The 16,363-nt window shown below is 45.7% G+C and overlaps 1 protein-coding gene across 1 annotated transcript in view; it reads left to right on the top strand.

Annotated features, from left to right (window-relative positions):
• LOC119431438 (uncharacterized) overlaps positions 1-16,363 on the top strand; it is a 145,751-nt gene that overhangs the window by 114,147 nt on the left and 15,241 nt on the right. The window contains exons 3-4 of the mRNA XM_049657508.1: positions 15,365-15,475; positions 16,076-16,282. Of these exons, the coding sequence (XP_049513465.1) occupies positions 15,365-15,475; positions 16,076-16,282 (318 nt within the window). The remainder of the gene's footprint in view (positions 1-15,364; positions 15,476-16,075; positions 16,283-16,363) is intronic.

Consider the following 16,363-nt stretch of genomic DNA (forward strand, 5'->3'; position numbering starts at 1 on the left):
TCACACCTAATATCATCATGAGCTTGTAGAGGAAATAACACAAAATCGTCCACGATTGAGCGAAACTGGCCAGTCGCAAAGATAATGAAGCTGAAATATCAAGGACCCAGAGATCCGTGTTTGAAAACTACATCACTTTATTTTCATAAATTATTTTTAATGCTGATCAAGAGTGGGCGAACAAGAAAATTCCCCATTCAGAGCCAACGTCCTGGTTTTTGAACTCAGTCTTTGTTTGAGCCATGACGGGCTCCACCATTATAGTTACGCGAATGTGTTGTGCACGAAACCGTAGAGTTTCTCACTACATTACCTAGAGGGAAAACTAGCGCTGCTGCACTGTGGTATCCATGGGAATGCCGGTATATTGTGACTTCGGATTGGCATCGTTCTTGGAGAGCCAGAACGCCTTGAAGACGCGCCTGGCTAGCACCGTTCTGTCTGTCACAATGATTCATTTCCTGCTAAAACAGCACGTAAAAAACTGCTTTATCTTTACTATTACACAAAACATGTTTTGTTTAATTTTGAGGACTTAACTATTGGACGCACAATTATCCGAAATTATCAGCTGGCCGCTAAAGTTGGAGGGCAGACAAGATTATCGCTCGCTTTGGAACAACTTGTCGTCTGTTCTTGCTTTTCTTCGCTTGATCCTGCATTGTAAGTGAGTAAACTTTATTGAGAGATGTAATATGGTGAGTGAAAGCCTTTTATGTAAATTTTACTTAAAGAACGCATTATTTGTGTAGCCATATCCACGTTTTAGACGAAGCCTCGTTCAACACCAGCCAACAGAAGCCTCGCAGACACACCATGAGTGCAGGGCGCCCTTTAAGAAACTCGCATAGACGGTGGCGCCAGTTTACCCTCTAGGTGTTATAGTGAGAAACTCTATGCACGAAACATACTGAGTGGCCTCCTAAATTGCGCAGATCTCAGAGCCTTTGACAAGCAAGCAATCTACATTTATGGCATTGACAGCAGTAGTGAAGGACTCCGAAATTTCAAGAACTACTTTCACACTTCCTTAAATCTCGGTCCACCCTAACGTGAGGTTGTTTTGTAAAAAAAAGGGGGAAAAAAGGAAGGTATTCATACTGTCACCTTTCTGTCTCCTCTCATATGCTTTTTTTTTTCGGTAGATTATGTATTGTATACATTACCATTGTGTATTTTTATTTGTGACCGCTAATTGTTTATGACTATATTGTATAATTGCTTCCATTGATTGATCACAACACTGCCAAAGGTTGTATTTTGACCGCTGGTATACCATTGCCAAACGGGGGGCTTGCGTCTCCGTCAAGCTGCCTTGAGGTAGCTTTTACTCCAGGCTCCCTCCACCATGTATACTTTGATGGTAAAATAAAACAATCCAATGAAAAAAAAAACAATTCAATCCAATTATATTTGACTCCTTGGAATTTCTTAACGTGTACCCACTCCTCGGTTCACGAGCGTTTCTGCACTTCACCACCAGCAGAATGCGGCCTCGGCGTGCGGGAATTCGAACGAGCGACCTCGCGGTCAGCAGCAGAACACCATAGAAACTCAGCCATGGTGGCGGGCGAACGCAAGGTTGGAAAACTTGCTAAAGTATAGAACACTGTTAACAGTTTTTGAGGCTGTCATTACAGTAACACAGCACGCCACTATACGGCCAATCGCTGCTTGACAGCGCTTCGCATCTCAAAGTGTTTCCGCCAACGACAACGTCCCTGAATGACATCCCGGAAGCAACGCCTGCCTGCTCACTTCCAGCTTTTCGTCAACGGCAGCCTTCAGCGCAACGTGTTTTCGAGAGGGCGCCTTGCACCAACAAGGGTTCCTGCAGGTTACGCGGCAGCTTGCCCGAGCATTATACTCCAATATTACGACTTGCAAATGGACAGGTGCCTACGCCAATGCTTTCTTTTGACGTGCGAATGCATTTAGTGTCGCATGTTCTGCTGAAGCAAGGCATAATGGAGCGGGGGAAGGAGTGAGAGGGAAGGCGGGCGTATTGTTTTGTAAACATATCAGCTTTCCTTATACTTAGGATAAGCGATGCCTGTTACGATTGTTACTTCTTCAAACTTTGTTCGTCTTTCAAGTAAACCTGCTTGGCTGAGTGGCCTAGTCCCACATTGGTCTGTAGACGTCACTGCACCATTCAATCGATGGCAGCGACGGCCGGTGTGTGCAAAGGGCAGAGACTTAATCAACGCCAGCTTCTGAATGCCGCTTACCGGGGAATTTCTCCGTCGTAGAGAACAATTGAAAGCCCCCTATCCCAATTACGGAAGACGTTCAACGGGCTACGCAGTCTTTTCAGACAAGGATAAAGACACGGTGTCTCCTTCAGTGTCACGAGCGTGCGACCACAGACCGCTAAGGGCGTCGCCGATCCGTGATGGCTTTCTATCGTGCGGCTATGAGTCACCTGTCCCTTTAACAATGTTGTAAGTTCCTGGGAACCTCGCGTCTTTTTAATAGAGTAGAGTCTCGTTCGATGGCGGAACTACCCCGACATTTCGCTCCACCAACCAAGAACGACCGTGCACCGCCATCCACCGAGTCAAGAAAGAGCTGCCCATCTGTCAGTCTTTCCCAACTCGATTACGAGAAACCCTCCTACAATGAAGACTGCTTCATCCTGTCATCCGCTTTCTCCGTCGTTTATTCCGTCATACAGCTTGCCACTACTTGCGAACACGCCATAACTTCCTTCTTTGTTGGTAAACTTTACAGAAACGTGGCACCTGTTATCCTCACTTCCCTTCACACCTCGGCAAAGGTAAACATTTCTGAAAGCTTCCGCAATCCTAGCCTGGGCGCCAGCGCTAAAGTTAATATTATGGGGAAGTCACTGTGCGTAAGCTCATTCCCTGCGTTGATATACTGAACTCACCATCAATATTCATTCAGCCCTATCAACTCCGCTGTGCCCGTGGCTTTCCTCGCAGTCGCTATAGCACCCAACCCGTGACGCAAAACAAACTTTTCCTTCGAACATTTGACGAGCGCGGTGCTACGCGAACCCACAATTTTAAGGCATGTGCTCCCGTTAATTAAAGCCTTCGTCGGAGCCTCTAAACAACGCCTTCAAGATCACTGGCTTTATTTGGCCGCGATCATCTCGCACGATCAATTTTTGCTGTCATTTCGCACTGTCACTCCCCTCTCGGCTCCGCTGCTCAAATTGAGAGAAAAAAAATAATTAGCCAAGTCACCGAAAGCTGTTCGCACACTTTTTTTTGGCAGAGACAGCCTGTTACAATTTTGCGAAAGTGGTGCGCTTGGACGGCGCACACCTCTTACTCAATCTCGCGCTATTAAATGAGCACTGACGGCAACATTTAGAACAATATGCACTGTAAAATTATTTACACCTTTAGAGTACATAAGCCTTCAAATCGATCTATACGTCACACCCTTACACCAAAAAAGGGTGTAAAGGTGTGCGTTATGGACCGATTTACACCCATTTTTCACATTTAAGGATGTCAATTATTTTACTGCGCGCAATATCTCTAACTTAGCGCAGCGCTGCGAACCCTATACAGTTGGTCTACAACCCAATCTGAATTAGCAAAGCCCTCTGCGAGAACAGTAAACCCAGGCCCCCACGCAATAAAAACCGGTTTTGAAGGGTCGAATTTTGTCCTACAACTGCCGTTCGACGTCCGGCGGCAAAAATCTAGCGCGTGTGACGTTTGCCTACAGCGGGCCGGTTGTTTTCACCGAGTGAGCAGCGCCACAGAAAACAGCTAAAGTACAGTGCAGCGTGAATTATTATACACCCTCAAAAGTGCATAAGGGTAAGCATTTAACTCACAACCTTCCACTCAAAAAAGAGCCTAAGGGTGTGAATCATAGACCGATTCATACTGTCGTGCGCACTTGAGGCTGTAAACTATATTACAGTATGGTGGGCTCGACACAATCGAAAGGTGCTAATGACGGCCGATTTTTGCTGATCAGATTCACAGCTGCTTAGTTGCTTCTATCATTATGGTTGATTAATGAACTCACACTGTTTGACGCTTAAAAAGAAAGATGGGGCTATGAGAGAGGCAAGGCAGGAGGGCGCGGGAATAAATTCGACCACTTGAGGTTCTTTAATGGGCACCGAAATCTACGCACGCGAGAATTTCCCAGTTCAGGACGAGCCTTATGCAGATAGCTTCGTGAATGCGGACCTTGAATAGGTGCAATCAGATTGGCTACCCGCCATTCAAGAATAAGAACTCGCCTTACGTATCAGAGAGCTTTGTGTATATCGACGCTCGATGGCTGCTGTAGCAGCTGTATACCTACCACTCTGCTGCACCGTTCTAATGAGTAGGAGTGCTCTCATAATGAGCGAGGCAAGGGTAAGTGACACCGGTGTATAATGCAATATGAAAGCGCCCGACGTCTTCATCACGTGTCTCCGACCTCCTTCAGGTAAAAGGGAACCCAGGTGTGGAGCTCGTCTTCCTCTAATTAGAGCACGGCGACGCAGATTGGTGCAGGCAAAATGATGTGCGCCCGAGTTAGTGTGCTCGTATTAATTACGCCGGTATCACGACGCCTTCTCGTTCGAAGCACGCATGCGAGTGGTCCAGCTTTATGCGCTCTCTCTTCTGTCGTCGTTCTTCTGATTTCGCGCCACTTTCTCGCTTGCACCAACCATACGGAGCTAGAGGCTGAAGGAGTTCGCCTCGTTGCCAGCCTTGAGCCCTGCGCAAGCAGAGAAACTAACTCTCGGCCCAAGTACCGTCAATATCCGGCATTTGCTTCGGGCACAGTGGTGCGACACTCTTCTCTCGAGATTAATATACGCTCGTCTTTTGAGAACGAAGTGCACCTGGGCGAATACACGTTGCCTGTTCGGAATCGACGCTGCAGAGGCTCGAACACGAATGCGTGATGTATGCGATTGGCCCAAGGGGGCATCTGGCCAGGACACGCATGTTACAAAACAAATATTCGGCAAAACAAACAACCAAGCGCTCTTCGCACAAATCTACGGCATAAAAGCCTTCCGATTCAGGTTTACATGCACTGCCTACGTGTTAGCAAAATCTGTTGACGTTCGACTCCCGTCCTCTAGGTTACTTTCCTGTTGTAGACTTCCGTTCTTCTGCGCTGTAAACATGTCAAACTACTCAAACTAGTTAGCTAAGCTTTCTTCCTTAAGTACGTACTCTTGCTCGTAAATGGCCGTTCCACATACATGTTGAGGAATTGGCGGTAGCAAGACGCAGATATAGCAGGCACCTCGGTGAAGCCTCTGTTTGTTACGATGTGCTATTTTGGTGCAATCTTCCCACCATTTTAAAACGACGCGTTTTTTTTTTTTTGCGAGCCTCGTGGGGTTTTCGTGACCGTGGGTGCTACATGGCTGTTCTCTAGCCGAATAGGCTAACCAATCATAGCGGAGAACGCGCGCGAAATAACCGCCGCTGGGTTCGTTGCATTCCCAACCAGATGTCGCTCGCCAACGCGTATCTGCAGGAGTGGTGGCGCCGGCCATGCATGACAAAATAAAAAAAAGAACCAGAAAGCTCACCTTAGCTCAACCGCGGCAGTGGCGGCGGCATTGAATTAACCTCTCTAAATGCCTGTGTAAAGCCTTCTTTGTCACTTTGTGCCGGCATTCAATAAAGACAAATCCGTGTTTCGACTCTTTATGCACTCACAAAAAGCTTCGCTGTATGCAAAGGCCAACTCGTTGGATCTGCTGCATTTTTTTTCTCTTTTTTTCGTGATTAGCCATGTGACATACTCGAGCCTTAAAACATCATGGCGTGAACCAATGCTAAAAATTTGCATGTCTTTCTACCCGGGAAACTTTTTGTGTTACTAAACATCTCGGAGGCTCATCTGACACAAAAAAGGCTTCAGAAGACATGCCTTACTAACAAGTAAAAAATGACTATAACTTGCTATCGAAAGTAAATAAAAAAACAGAGTGATAAGCGTCAGAGCATGGTCACTCAGCATATACACTTTGGGGCCAGTCACGTGTGACACTGCGGATACCATTAAGCTTGAGAGCAGCAAGTGCACGTTGGCAAACCGTGTGAGCTCAGTTGAGCGATAATAAGACACGAACCACGGTTGCGGTGGCTCTGTTCACAAAGGAATAGGGGGCGTAAGCCATGGACCCAGTGTGATGTAGAAGTACCGTGATAGATATTAATAGCCTTGCGTAGGTCTTCATACCACCATTTTCTACGTAAGGAGATATTTGGCGAATTCTTCGTGGAATTAACGTTCTACATTCTAGTTTTCCCGAGTTGCTTTAAATGGCAGTTGAAGTTTTATTCAGGGCAACTAATATGGCTGAGAAAAAAGGCTTAACACATAGTGCCTGGAAAGTGACACCACAATTTCGCAACCGCTTCATCTGCCTGTACGGTGATTAGTAAACCCACGCCAAACCCTGGGTTTGCAGGCAAAGAAGGCTTCACCTTAAAAGACGAACACATCAATTTAACACAAGCTTTTTCAATGGAGAACGGTTTCTTTCGAGAAATCTTGGTGACTCATTAACAGTTTTGTGCGCCTTTCTGGAAGCCACTAACTTGCCTCTTTTAGAATTTACGTACTTCCGTCTATCATCGTAATCATCATCATCATCATCATCCTATACCAGAAGTCATCATCATCATCAGACTGCAGGATGAAGGCTGCGATCTCCAATTACCCCTGTCTTGCGCTAGCTGATTCCAACTTGCGCCTGCAAATTTCCTAACTTCATCACCCCACCTAGTGTCCTGCATGCCGTCCTCGACTGCGCTTCCCTTCTCTTGGTATCCATTCTCTAACTCTAATGGTCCACCGGTTATCCATCCTACGTATTACATGGCCTGCCCAGCTCCATTTCTTCCTCTTAATGTCAACTAGAATATCGGCTATCCCCGTTTGCTCTCTGATCCACATCACTCTCTTCCCGTCTCTTAACGTTAGGCCTAACAGTTTACGCTCCATCGCTCTTTGTGCGGTCCTTAATTTGTTCTCGAGCTTCTTCGTTAACCTCCAAGTTTCTGCCCCATATGTTAGCACCGGTAGAATGCAACGATTATACATTTTTCTTTTCAACGACAGGGGTAAGCTCCCAGTCAGGATTTGCAAAAGCCTACCGTATGCATTCCAACCCAATTTTACTCTACCGTAAATTTCCTGCTCATGATCAGGGTCCCCTATGAGTAATTGACGTAGATAAACTTCGGTCTACACAGCGGCATAATTTCAAAGGCTTTTGTTATGAGAAACTTATTTCTTCTTCAAACAGATGCGTGTGTAAAAACACAGTGTGAGCTACTTCAGAGTACAAGAGTGATTTGTTGTGGTGTTTTCTTTGTTGCCAACTCCACGCATCGCAAGAGTGAGCTCATTGGTACCTGCTCAGGAACAACCGTATTTTATGAACTTTTGAAATTGCGTACACAATATTTTCTTCCTTTTCTGTCTCCTGTAGCACTTACGGCGTTTCGCGCACATTTATCACGTCAGAAAGGGGAAGCTGCCTGCACCGGCTACGGGTGCCAATATCTCCTCCATCCCCTCCTACCTTCTGAACAAAAACAGAAACAGCACTCCACAGCCTACGCATACTAGGCGGTCGACACATACTTCAATTTTCCAATTGAAGAGAACCCGCGGAAAGTCTCAAGTCTACGGCAGCCTATAGGGATTCTTAGGCATACTAAGGAATTTGAGAAAATCCTTCGATAAACAGCAGATTATAAAAAGTAATAGCTTTTCTTCCGGTTTCGAAGTCGGCATTTCTATTTTGTTAGCTTCCCCTCGATACAGCCCCGTTGCCGAACTACAGCCTTATTTTTCCAATGCCACCTCCCTGGCAAACTTCGCGTGCTGATACCGCCTACATTTTCCAACTATATTGCCTTGCCAAGTATCGCCTACTGTGTTCTTTTTTTTTTTTTTTGCACCACGCCTAGGGATTACCACAGCAATGCGAGCGCTCAACTTTAAACTGTTGTTGTTGAGGCAATCTATTACGCTGCCTGCTACCAACTGAATTGGTCTTCAAGAAAGCAGCAGTAGACACGCAAGATGCCATTGACTGACTTCAAAGACCCGCACCTCCCAATTTAAAGTGACTGCACTTCCATTATTCATTCTCCAAAGTGGCTCCTTTACTGGCCTTTTCCTCGCTTTTTCCTTTACTGGCTTTACTCCTTTACTTTGGTTTTTACGTCAAGTTACTTGTACTAATGATCAACAGAATTTGAATTCTGTCTTAATAACATATTAAACTGGTGTAAGGAACATGCTATGGCTCTAAGCGCACAAAAAAAAAAAAAACTGTTTATTTTTGTGTAGCTCGTACAAAAACACCTCTTGATTTTATGTATAATCTTGGCTCATCATCACTGCAAAACGTAACCAGCTGCAACCAACTAAAGCACTGCACGGGCTTGGGCTTACCCGAAAGCCGGGGCCGGGACGGGTAGAGAAGTTTTTTCACGGGCTCGGACCGGGCTCGGGTTTTCTGACGCGGGCCCGGGCTGGGCTCGGGCTTTCTGGTGGTGTGCGTGTAACGTGCAGCGAGTTATGCTCGCGCTTCTCGACTCTGAAAAACGTCTTTTTCGGTCTCGGGCCGGGTTTGGGCCGGTTTCAAGCCGGGCTCGGGCCGGGCTCGGGCCGGGCTCGGGCCTAAGGTAAAGGGGTGGGGGGAAGGGGGGGGGGGGGCGGGCCGGGCGGGTAACGTAGATTATTTGCGGGCCCGGCCCGGGCCCGGGCCCGGGTCTCAGCGATAAAGCTTTTGGTCGGGCTCGGAAGGGCAGCCCAACGTAAAAACGGGCCTGGGCCTGGCCCAGGCTGAAAAAATCGGCCCGTGCAGTGCTCTACAACCAACCTACACATAGACAGCGTATGTTCTGGCGCCTTCCGTAGGTTGTGTTTTCTAAAACATAAGGTTAGAAATTATCCTTCTAACATTAAACTACTCAGTTACTTTAAGTATGTAAGGCCTAAGCTAGAATACTGTTGTGTTGTATGGGACCCCTTCACTAAAGCCACCATAAAAAAAAAAAAAAAAAACTTGAAGCTGTACAAAGAAAGGGTGTTAGGTTTGCTTAATCTATATTTAGAATTATAGATTGACCCTCTGAACTCATGGCTGCTAACCACATTGAAAAACTTGAACTACGACGAAAAAATAACCGCCTCAACTTTCTTTACCTACTTCTTAATCACAAGTAAGCTTTTGACCCGCTTGCATATTTATCTCCTCTGTCCACTAGACATACACTACATCATGAAGCCCATTCCTTAACCCCGTATTTTGCTAAAAGTAACGTTTTCCAGTTTCCTTTTTCCCCTCGTACTGTATTAGAATAGAACCGTCCAACTGATTTTAGGCCATTTTACGTAACTTGGTTCATAACTTGTGTTTTCTTCAACAAGGGGCCGAGCTGTACAAAATCCAAGCTTCGTGCCAGCCATACCAGCTGTTCTAAAGCTCAACATAGGTTATTCGCATCAACTTTCCGGTCAAACAAAAAAAAAATATATATACAAAACATATACAGGCACAGAAGGTTAGGCTATAAAACATTTATGTACTCGGCTTAATTTTTATTAAAAAATCGACAAATTTGGCAGCAAATAGTGTGAAAGTTCTTTTGTTATCTTCTCTCCAAACATAGGAATATTTGTAGCTGTATGGCGAGTAGTCCTCTCGAAGTACACATAATACTGTGCATGAAAGCTGCGAATGCTAGGAACAGCGCAAAGTTCTCAAACCAAAAGTGAGCAGTACCTGCAGATTCCTTTTCAGTCATTTCATTGCTTGAATAAGGATATGTCAGACACTAAACTTTTCTGTCAGCTTGCTCTTCCTTTCTTTTGCATTTTTTAGTTCTTATATTGTTCATACTTCTACAGAGAACAAATGCACGTGGAAAAAAAGAAAGCATCCTTCCTAAATTATTAACTACATCTTATTCTGAGAACATAAGACAATTCAATGCGTATTTTGCGGTTATGGCACGTCTTATAATGTCGACCGGCCGTAGTAATAGGGCGCCGAAGACATGGCCTTTGCATTTATACAATGCACGGTATTTTTATAGAAATCTGCGGTGAAGGAAGCCTTCGCTAACTACTCCGCATGCTGTAGCGAATAGCTAATACATGTAAGCATTGATTCCACCTTTCCTCACCCTTTCATTATTACATAAGTTTACATTGTGGTGTAGCGAGCGATTAATTTGTTGTGAATATTTTCGACACCACAATGAATGAATGAATGAATGAAACGATCAAATAATATTCACTCAGACAGTCAATCAATGAGCCAATCAATCAATCTCCTCTAAAGTAAACCTGAATATTTTATCCTAAATAAGCCCACGCTAGCCCTAGCTCTCACAGTACTGCGCAAGGTCTATCTATATACTGTACAGTACAATGCAGAGTAAATGAGCACAGTTTTTAAGCGAAGACTGCGCGTCTTCACCGAAACGCACCGGAATATGAAGTCCTGTTGGAAAGTACACGCCGCCTCTACGGGGCGCTATCACAATCGCTACTACAACCAAATTACTGACCGCCGTGTAGTCTCCGCCAGAACACACGCGCAAACTTGAAGCAAAGTAAATCTGGGCAAGTTCCAAGTCTCGAGGTTCGTCATGACTCATATCTACTGCGTAGCAGGGCAACAAAATAACTGAGCCCAGTATTTCACCGAAGACGTATAGCGTCTTCGCTCGAACGCCACTCGAATATTCGCTTCAGCTCTAGATTTCTCGATAATGCACTGCTCATTGAAATGTCCTCTAAGCCCACAGCATCGCGTTGGGAACGATCAACACCGCCTTCCGCCCTGTTTTGCTTTTGCGGAAGAAAATCGTATCGTTTCCCTGACAAACGTATCCGTGCACTGTACGGCGACTTCCTTATTTTTTTTCGGTGCTGCACCTTCAAACCTTGCAGCTAGCGAAAACCCAGAGGTAAATAATAGGTATTCGGAAGGCTAAGGTATATTACAGCCCACACTGGAAGTATCTACTGCTGTGGCTGGTTATTTTTACACGTCCCCCCATATGGCAGAGTAATCGAAGCTGTCAAAGGATAATTTATCGCTGTGGCTTCAGCCGCGGTTCTCCGACAGGCGCAAACGTTGGTGTGGCTGTTCGCCGTCGAAAGGGACACTTATAAAAGCAGTTACACAGGCATAGAATAAGAACCAATTTCTACCGCGAAGCAAAAGTGACGGGCAGCAAAAGTGTTTTTACAGCAGACGTCATCATGCCCTTCTGCGCAGGCGCATACTGTAGCGTGTCCTATCACTTGACCGCCTCCGTATTTTTTTTATAATGCATTCATTTTGTCAGGAATGTTCGGCACATGCGGACTGAAGAGCAAGTTTTACGATTAATATTTTTTTTGCGACAGCCTCGCCATGCGAAAGCTCCGTGTGGGAGAGAGATATGGAATTGGAAAGGTCGGAAGGTCAACAGAAAGAGAAAGCTTGTGGTTTGCTAAGCTAAACCAGGGTTAGAACGACAGAAAGCAGTTTAGAACTACAGAAAGAAAACGACAGAAAACCAGGGAAGCTTTAATGGAGGAAGGAGGAAATAATAGCGGAGAAAGAGAGCAGACGCGTGAAGAAGCTAAGAAACGTCTGGAATGATCAAAGTCTGTCTAATACGCTACTCGAACGCAGAAACCCAAATAGCCCCTTGACAGACTTCTGGTGTGATCGCTGTACGCGCCGGCATTCTAGATGTTCTTACCTATTCGACTTAGCCTCGAAAGAGCACGCTAAAGACACACCTTGCTAAATAATTGAAATATGTAGAGTTGACCGACAAAGCTTGGCACTGCTTTAAACCTGTTTACAGCAGATGTTCACTGAACCTGAGGCAAGGTGCTGTTATTAATATAACCACGAGACCCTTCAATACGAGCTTATTAATCTCACATCTATCATCGCAATATCACAGACTCTCCACCACTGAAGCTGGGCGTGAGATCCTGAGACAACTTCACTACGCTCCACCACTCAACGAGAACAAGCGACATCAACTTCCTCCGAACATACACGGCCAATACCACATCCAACCGCTACCCAGAAACATGCACCTCGAACGCCGGAAACTTCGAGCCAATGCGCTACAACGCAGCTATGGATAGGTGGAAGGAGTCTACTATGTGGACGCCGCAGCCCATAACACTAAACATCGTTATGCTCTAGCGGTCGTAGACAAGCAGGGCAACACTGTTCGTTCAGCATCAGTCAAGACCACCTCAGCGGGCGACGCAGACGAGGCCGCCATTGCACTAGCATCGGGGCTACCTGATTGCGATGTCATCATCAATGACTCGAAGACTGCTATCCGGAACTTCAGTAGCGGCTACATTACAAACCTCGCGCACTCTCTACTAGTCGCTCACCCGCCGAAAAGCTACATCGCTCTCATCTGGACTCCAGCACATCAAGGACTACCACCAGGCAACGAAATGGCTCATGCCGCTGTTCGAGGATTCACGGACCGAGCGGACGGAAATGTGGGCCTTACCCTAGAACCCAATGACTCCCAACAACAGACCAATAAAGACGCACTCATCACATTCGATGAAATTTGCACACATTGCAAACACCACCGCCTAACGTATCCACCTCTCTCTGTGTCGAGCACGCGCCAGAGAGAAATATTGTGGCGCCAACTACAAACTCACACTTTGCCCTTATTCTTTCCCGACACATACCCGACACCCAAGTGTCGCTTCTGCCCTGTCCAGACAGCAGATCTCTCCCATATCATGTGGAAATGCCCCATCAAATATCCCCCCCCCCGCAACCTGAAACCATTAATTAGTAGCGAGGAGCTGTGGGAGACTGCCCTCCGCAGCTACGATCCCACCCTGCAGGACCGAGTCCTGAGGTGGGCTGAGGAGGTAGCGGAGGCCTACCACGACTGGTAGGCGGACGTCTGGCAGCAGAAGGTGGTAACACTGGAGCACAAAGGCCTCCCTCTCTCTCCCCCTCCCCCCCCCCCCACAGCCCCTCCCCTTTCTTAAAAAGGGAAATAAAAGTTCATTCATTCATTCATTCATTCTGCGAGATTAAGAGACAAAATGAACGTGGGCATAGCACGCGGAAATTACATTATCATATTTAGAGGCCCATTAGTTTATTTTCACTCAGGTACATCGTATTTGCCTTGCGGGCCGTTCCCTCTCGTGTTGGCCATTTTGTCCTCTCAGGCAAGCAAATAAGAGAGAATCAACTGTGCTCCCATGTTGGATTATATCAATTTGTTTCAGTGCAATCGTTTATCAGTTCTCGCTGTTATTGAGCTGTGCGTGTCTACACGTAATATGCTTCACGTGTTGTAAGTTAAACCTAAATGTAGCATTGTGTTGCTATGGTAACAGGCTTAAAAAAAAGAACAAGCGTTCGCAGCTTTGCAGACCTGCAGTCGACCACGAAAGCTTCCAGGGCACAGGTTCTATATAAATATGAATTCTGCTGTGTTAAAGTGTGACAAACCGGATTTATTAGATTAGTGTGTAAGCTGCAAGAATTGCTACTGCTTTATGCTTTGAACTCGAGGATATACGGGTATGCCCGGGCTTACCGGACAAAAAAAAAAAAAAAAAAAAAAAAAAAAAACCGGAAATCCTGCGCGTCGTACACTGTGTTTTTTCTTTGAATTATGGGGTTTTACGTACAAAATCCCCGATATGATTATGAGGCACGCCGTAGTGGCGGACTCCGGAAATTCGGACCACCCGGGGTTCTTTAACGTGCACCTAAATCTAAGCACACGGGCGTTTTCGCATTTCGCCCCCATCGAAATGTGGCCGCCGTGGCCGGGATTCTATCCCGAGACCTCGTGCTCAGCAGCCCAACACCATAGCCACTTAGCTACCATAGTGGGTAAACTGTGGTTCCATAATGTACCTTTGAAGAAGTGTCATAAAAGCCATAAACGCTTACATTTAATTGAAAATATACTGGATGTTCCGCGGAGTATTTTAAGTAATTCCTCAACACAATGACATAGAGATGAAGTGGTGGGCATTTATTCGTTTATCATTGACTTGTTTGTTTGTTTGTTTATTGCGCTACACCATCCAATATCTTTGGCGAGTAAACGGAAGGTGGGTGCTGAAGCAACTTTGAAAGACTTCCTGCATCAGGCTCCTCGTGACGTCATAAAATATTAGAGCAGTTCCTCGACACTGCCTAATTCTTCACCAGGAAATACCGATCCCACGGCGCTCAAACGTAAGCAACCACGAAACCTGGCAAATTATGACATACTTTACTGATAAAAAAAAGAAAAAAAACAACTGCACGGAAAGACGAAAACGTAATGAAATACTTAACGCCGCAAGACTGCTGCTACTCCGCGGGTAATGGAAACCCTCGCATATGGAGGACTGGTAATGACCCGGATGTAATGCTTTCCATCATTTACGGCATGCTCGGCGTCAGTATTTTGGCCTGTGTATAATGTATCTAGACTCTAAAATATGTAAATATAGGACGATAAGTTACGGTAATCTTGGTTTTATTGAGCGAGAAGTAAAGCTAAAAAAATAATATATTCGCACACGTCATCAGAGGCATTCTACCGGAGACCAGAAAATCATTTTCTACAGATGTCTTCCGAGTAAATATGCCATTCGATAAACGGTTAGAGATATGTCGATCCGCATCGCCATCAATTATCGCAACGCCGTACGTGCTGTCTTCAGAAAAATGAAGCTTCGCGCCTTTCACGCAGGATGCATTTAGAAGCTTCGTCATCTGAATTTGCCTGTTTTATGCCATTAGAACTTTACACTCTGGGACAAAAGCTTGCTATGTATATATGGAACCTACTTTGTGCCAGTATTTGGCTGCGACCTTTTTTAGACCATTTATAAATTCGCATGGCAAGTGGGCTAGCCCCCTTGTGATCTTTCCTTCTTTTCTCCAGCCAAATTACACGACGAAAGTTAAGCTGATGAAAGCAGGCAACCATGCTTACAACATGAATTCGGTTTTGTAAAAGTCAAGATATTTATAACAACCTAATTCTTTATTTTTCGTAGAGGGAAAAAAAAAACCTATAGCAGTCTCAGTTAGAGAAGAATGTGTATTCAGAACCTGTTTTGTTGTTGTAGCCATCATCATCATTGTTATCGTAGTTGCTTTGGTCATCGTCAAGCAACCAGTTGCAAAGTCTAGTTCAACCAGTTGCATAGTCCAGTTGCAAAGTCAGCGCCGAGACGTGACAAATATTTTGCGAGAGCTTAGTTTTTTGCAGGTACACGAACGGCTAACAATCTGATATTCTGTTTTTTTTTTTTTTTTGAGGATCACTGACTTACCGAAATTTATGTGGCTCGTCATTTTCAACAGCGCAGGCATGCCCACCGTCCATCAAGGACGCCCGGGGCACGACGATCAAGGACACAGCTGGACCGTACGCCGAGGGAGAGGTGGTGCGACTGACCTGCGAAATAGAAACGTGTAGGTATACAACCTGCAGATTCGCACGCTTCGTTACTACAACCACCCATGGTCGAATTATTGCCTGATGGAATGTGAAGTAAAACTTTAGATGCCTAGAACTTCGCAAGAAGTCGCGAATCACATTCAGTTGCAGTAAAGGGAAAGTCTATTGAGCAAACCAAAAGGTCATTGTGGTTGCGTAAGCTACTCCGAGTGGAAAAGTTCCCAACAGCATAGAAATCACGTAGTGACGTCACCATGGTCTACCAACTTATTCCGTTTATTCCAGGCTACCATGGGTAGACCACGGAAAGTAAGTACGCCAAAAGAAAAGCGCGAATATAATGTAGTTGTGAAGTAATAAAGGGTGTGGTTAACTACATTTCATTTGTCTCTAGTGTCACTCTTTGTAGAGCCACGTGTGTGAACTCAAGTGACGCCACAATTAGTAATCGCTGTGGGTGTCGTTTACAGCTTCGCTGTCCAACCACCTTAACAGCGTGGATTGGAGCCACAGTTTTGTTTTTCCGCGCTTTCAAATGACAAGCGTTGCTTTCGTCCAATGTACACAGCTGATGGCGATCACGACGTCACGTGACCTTTTTTTTTTTTTTTCAGGCGACCACGACGTGACGCTCGTGTGGTACCAGAACGGCACGCAGCTGAGGACGGCCCGCGGAACGGTGGTGACAACCGATGGTGGCTGGAAGAACCTGGTCACCGTGGGCCCCCTGAGTCGCCGCGATCTGCACTCGAACATCACCTGCCTTGCTGCCAGCAACGTCTCGCTACCCGGATCGGCCACGGTTCTTCTCGACCTGTACTGTAAGTATAACGCGTGCTGTGTGCGTCACTCTGTTCTACTCTTCTGTCCTCGTTTATTGAACGCGTCACACCTCTTATGTT

Source organism: Dermacentor silvarum, chromosome 10 (genome assembly GCF_013339745.2).
Source record: "Dermacentor silvarum isolate Dsil-2018 chromosome 10, BIME_Dsil_1.4, whole genome shotgun sequence".
In the NCBI taxonomy this organism is placed as follows: Eukaryota; Metazoa; Arthropoda; class Arachnida; order Ixodida; family Ixodidae; genus Dermacentor; species Dermacentor silvarum.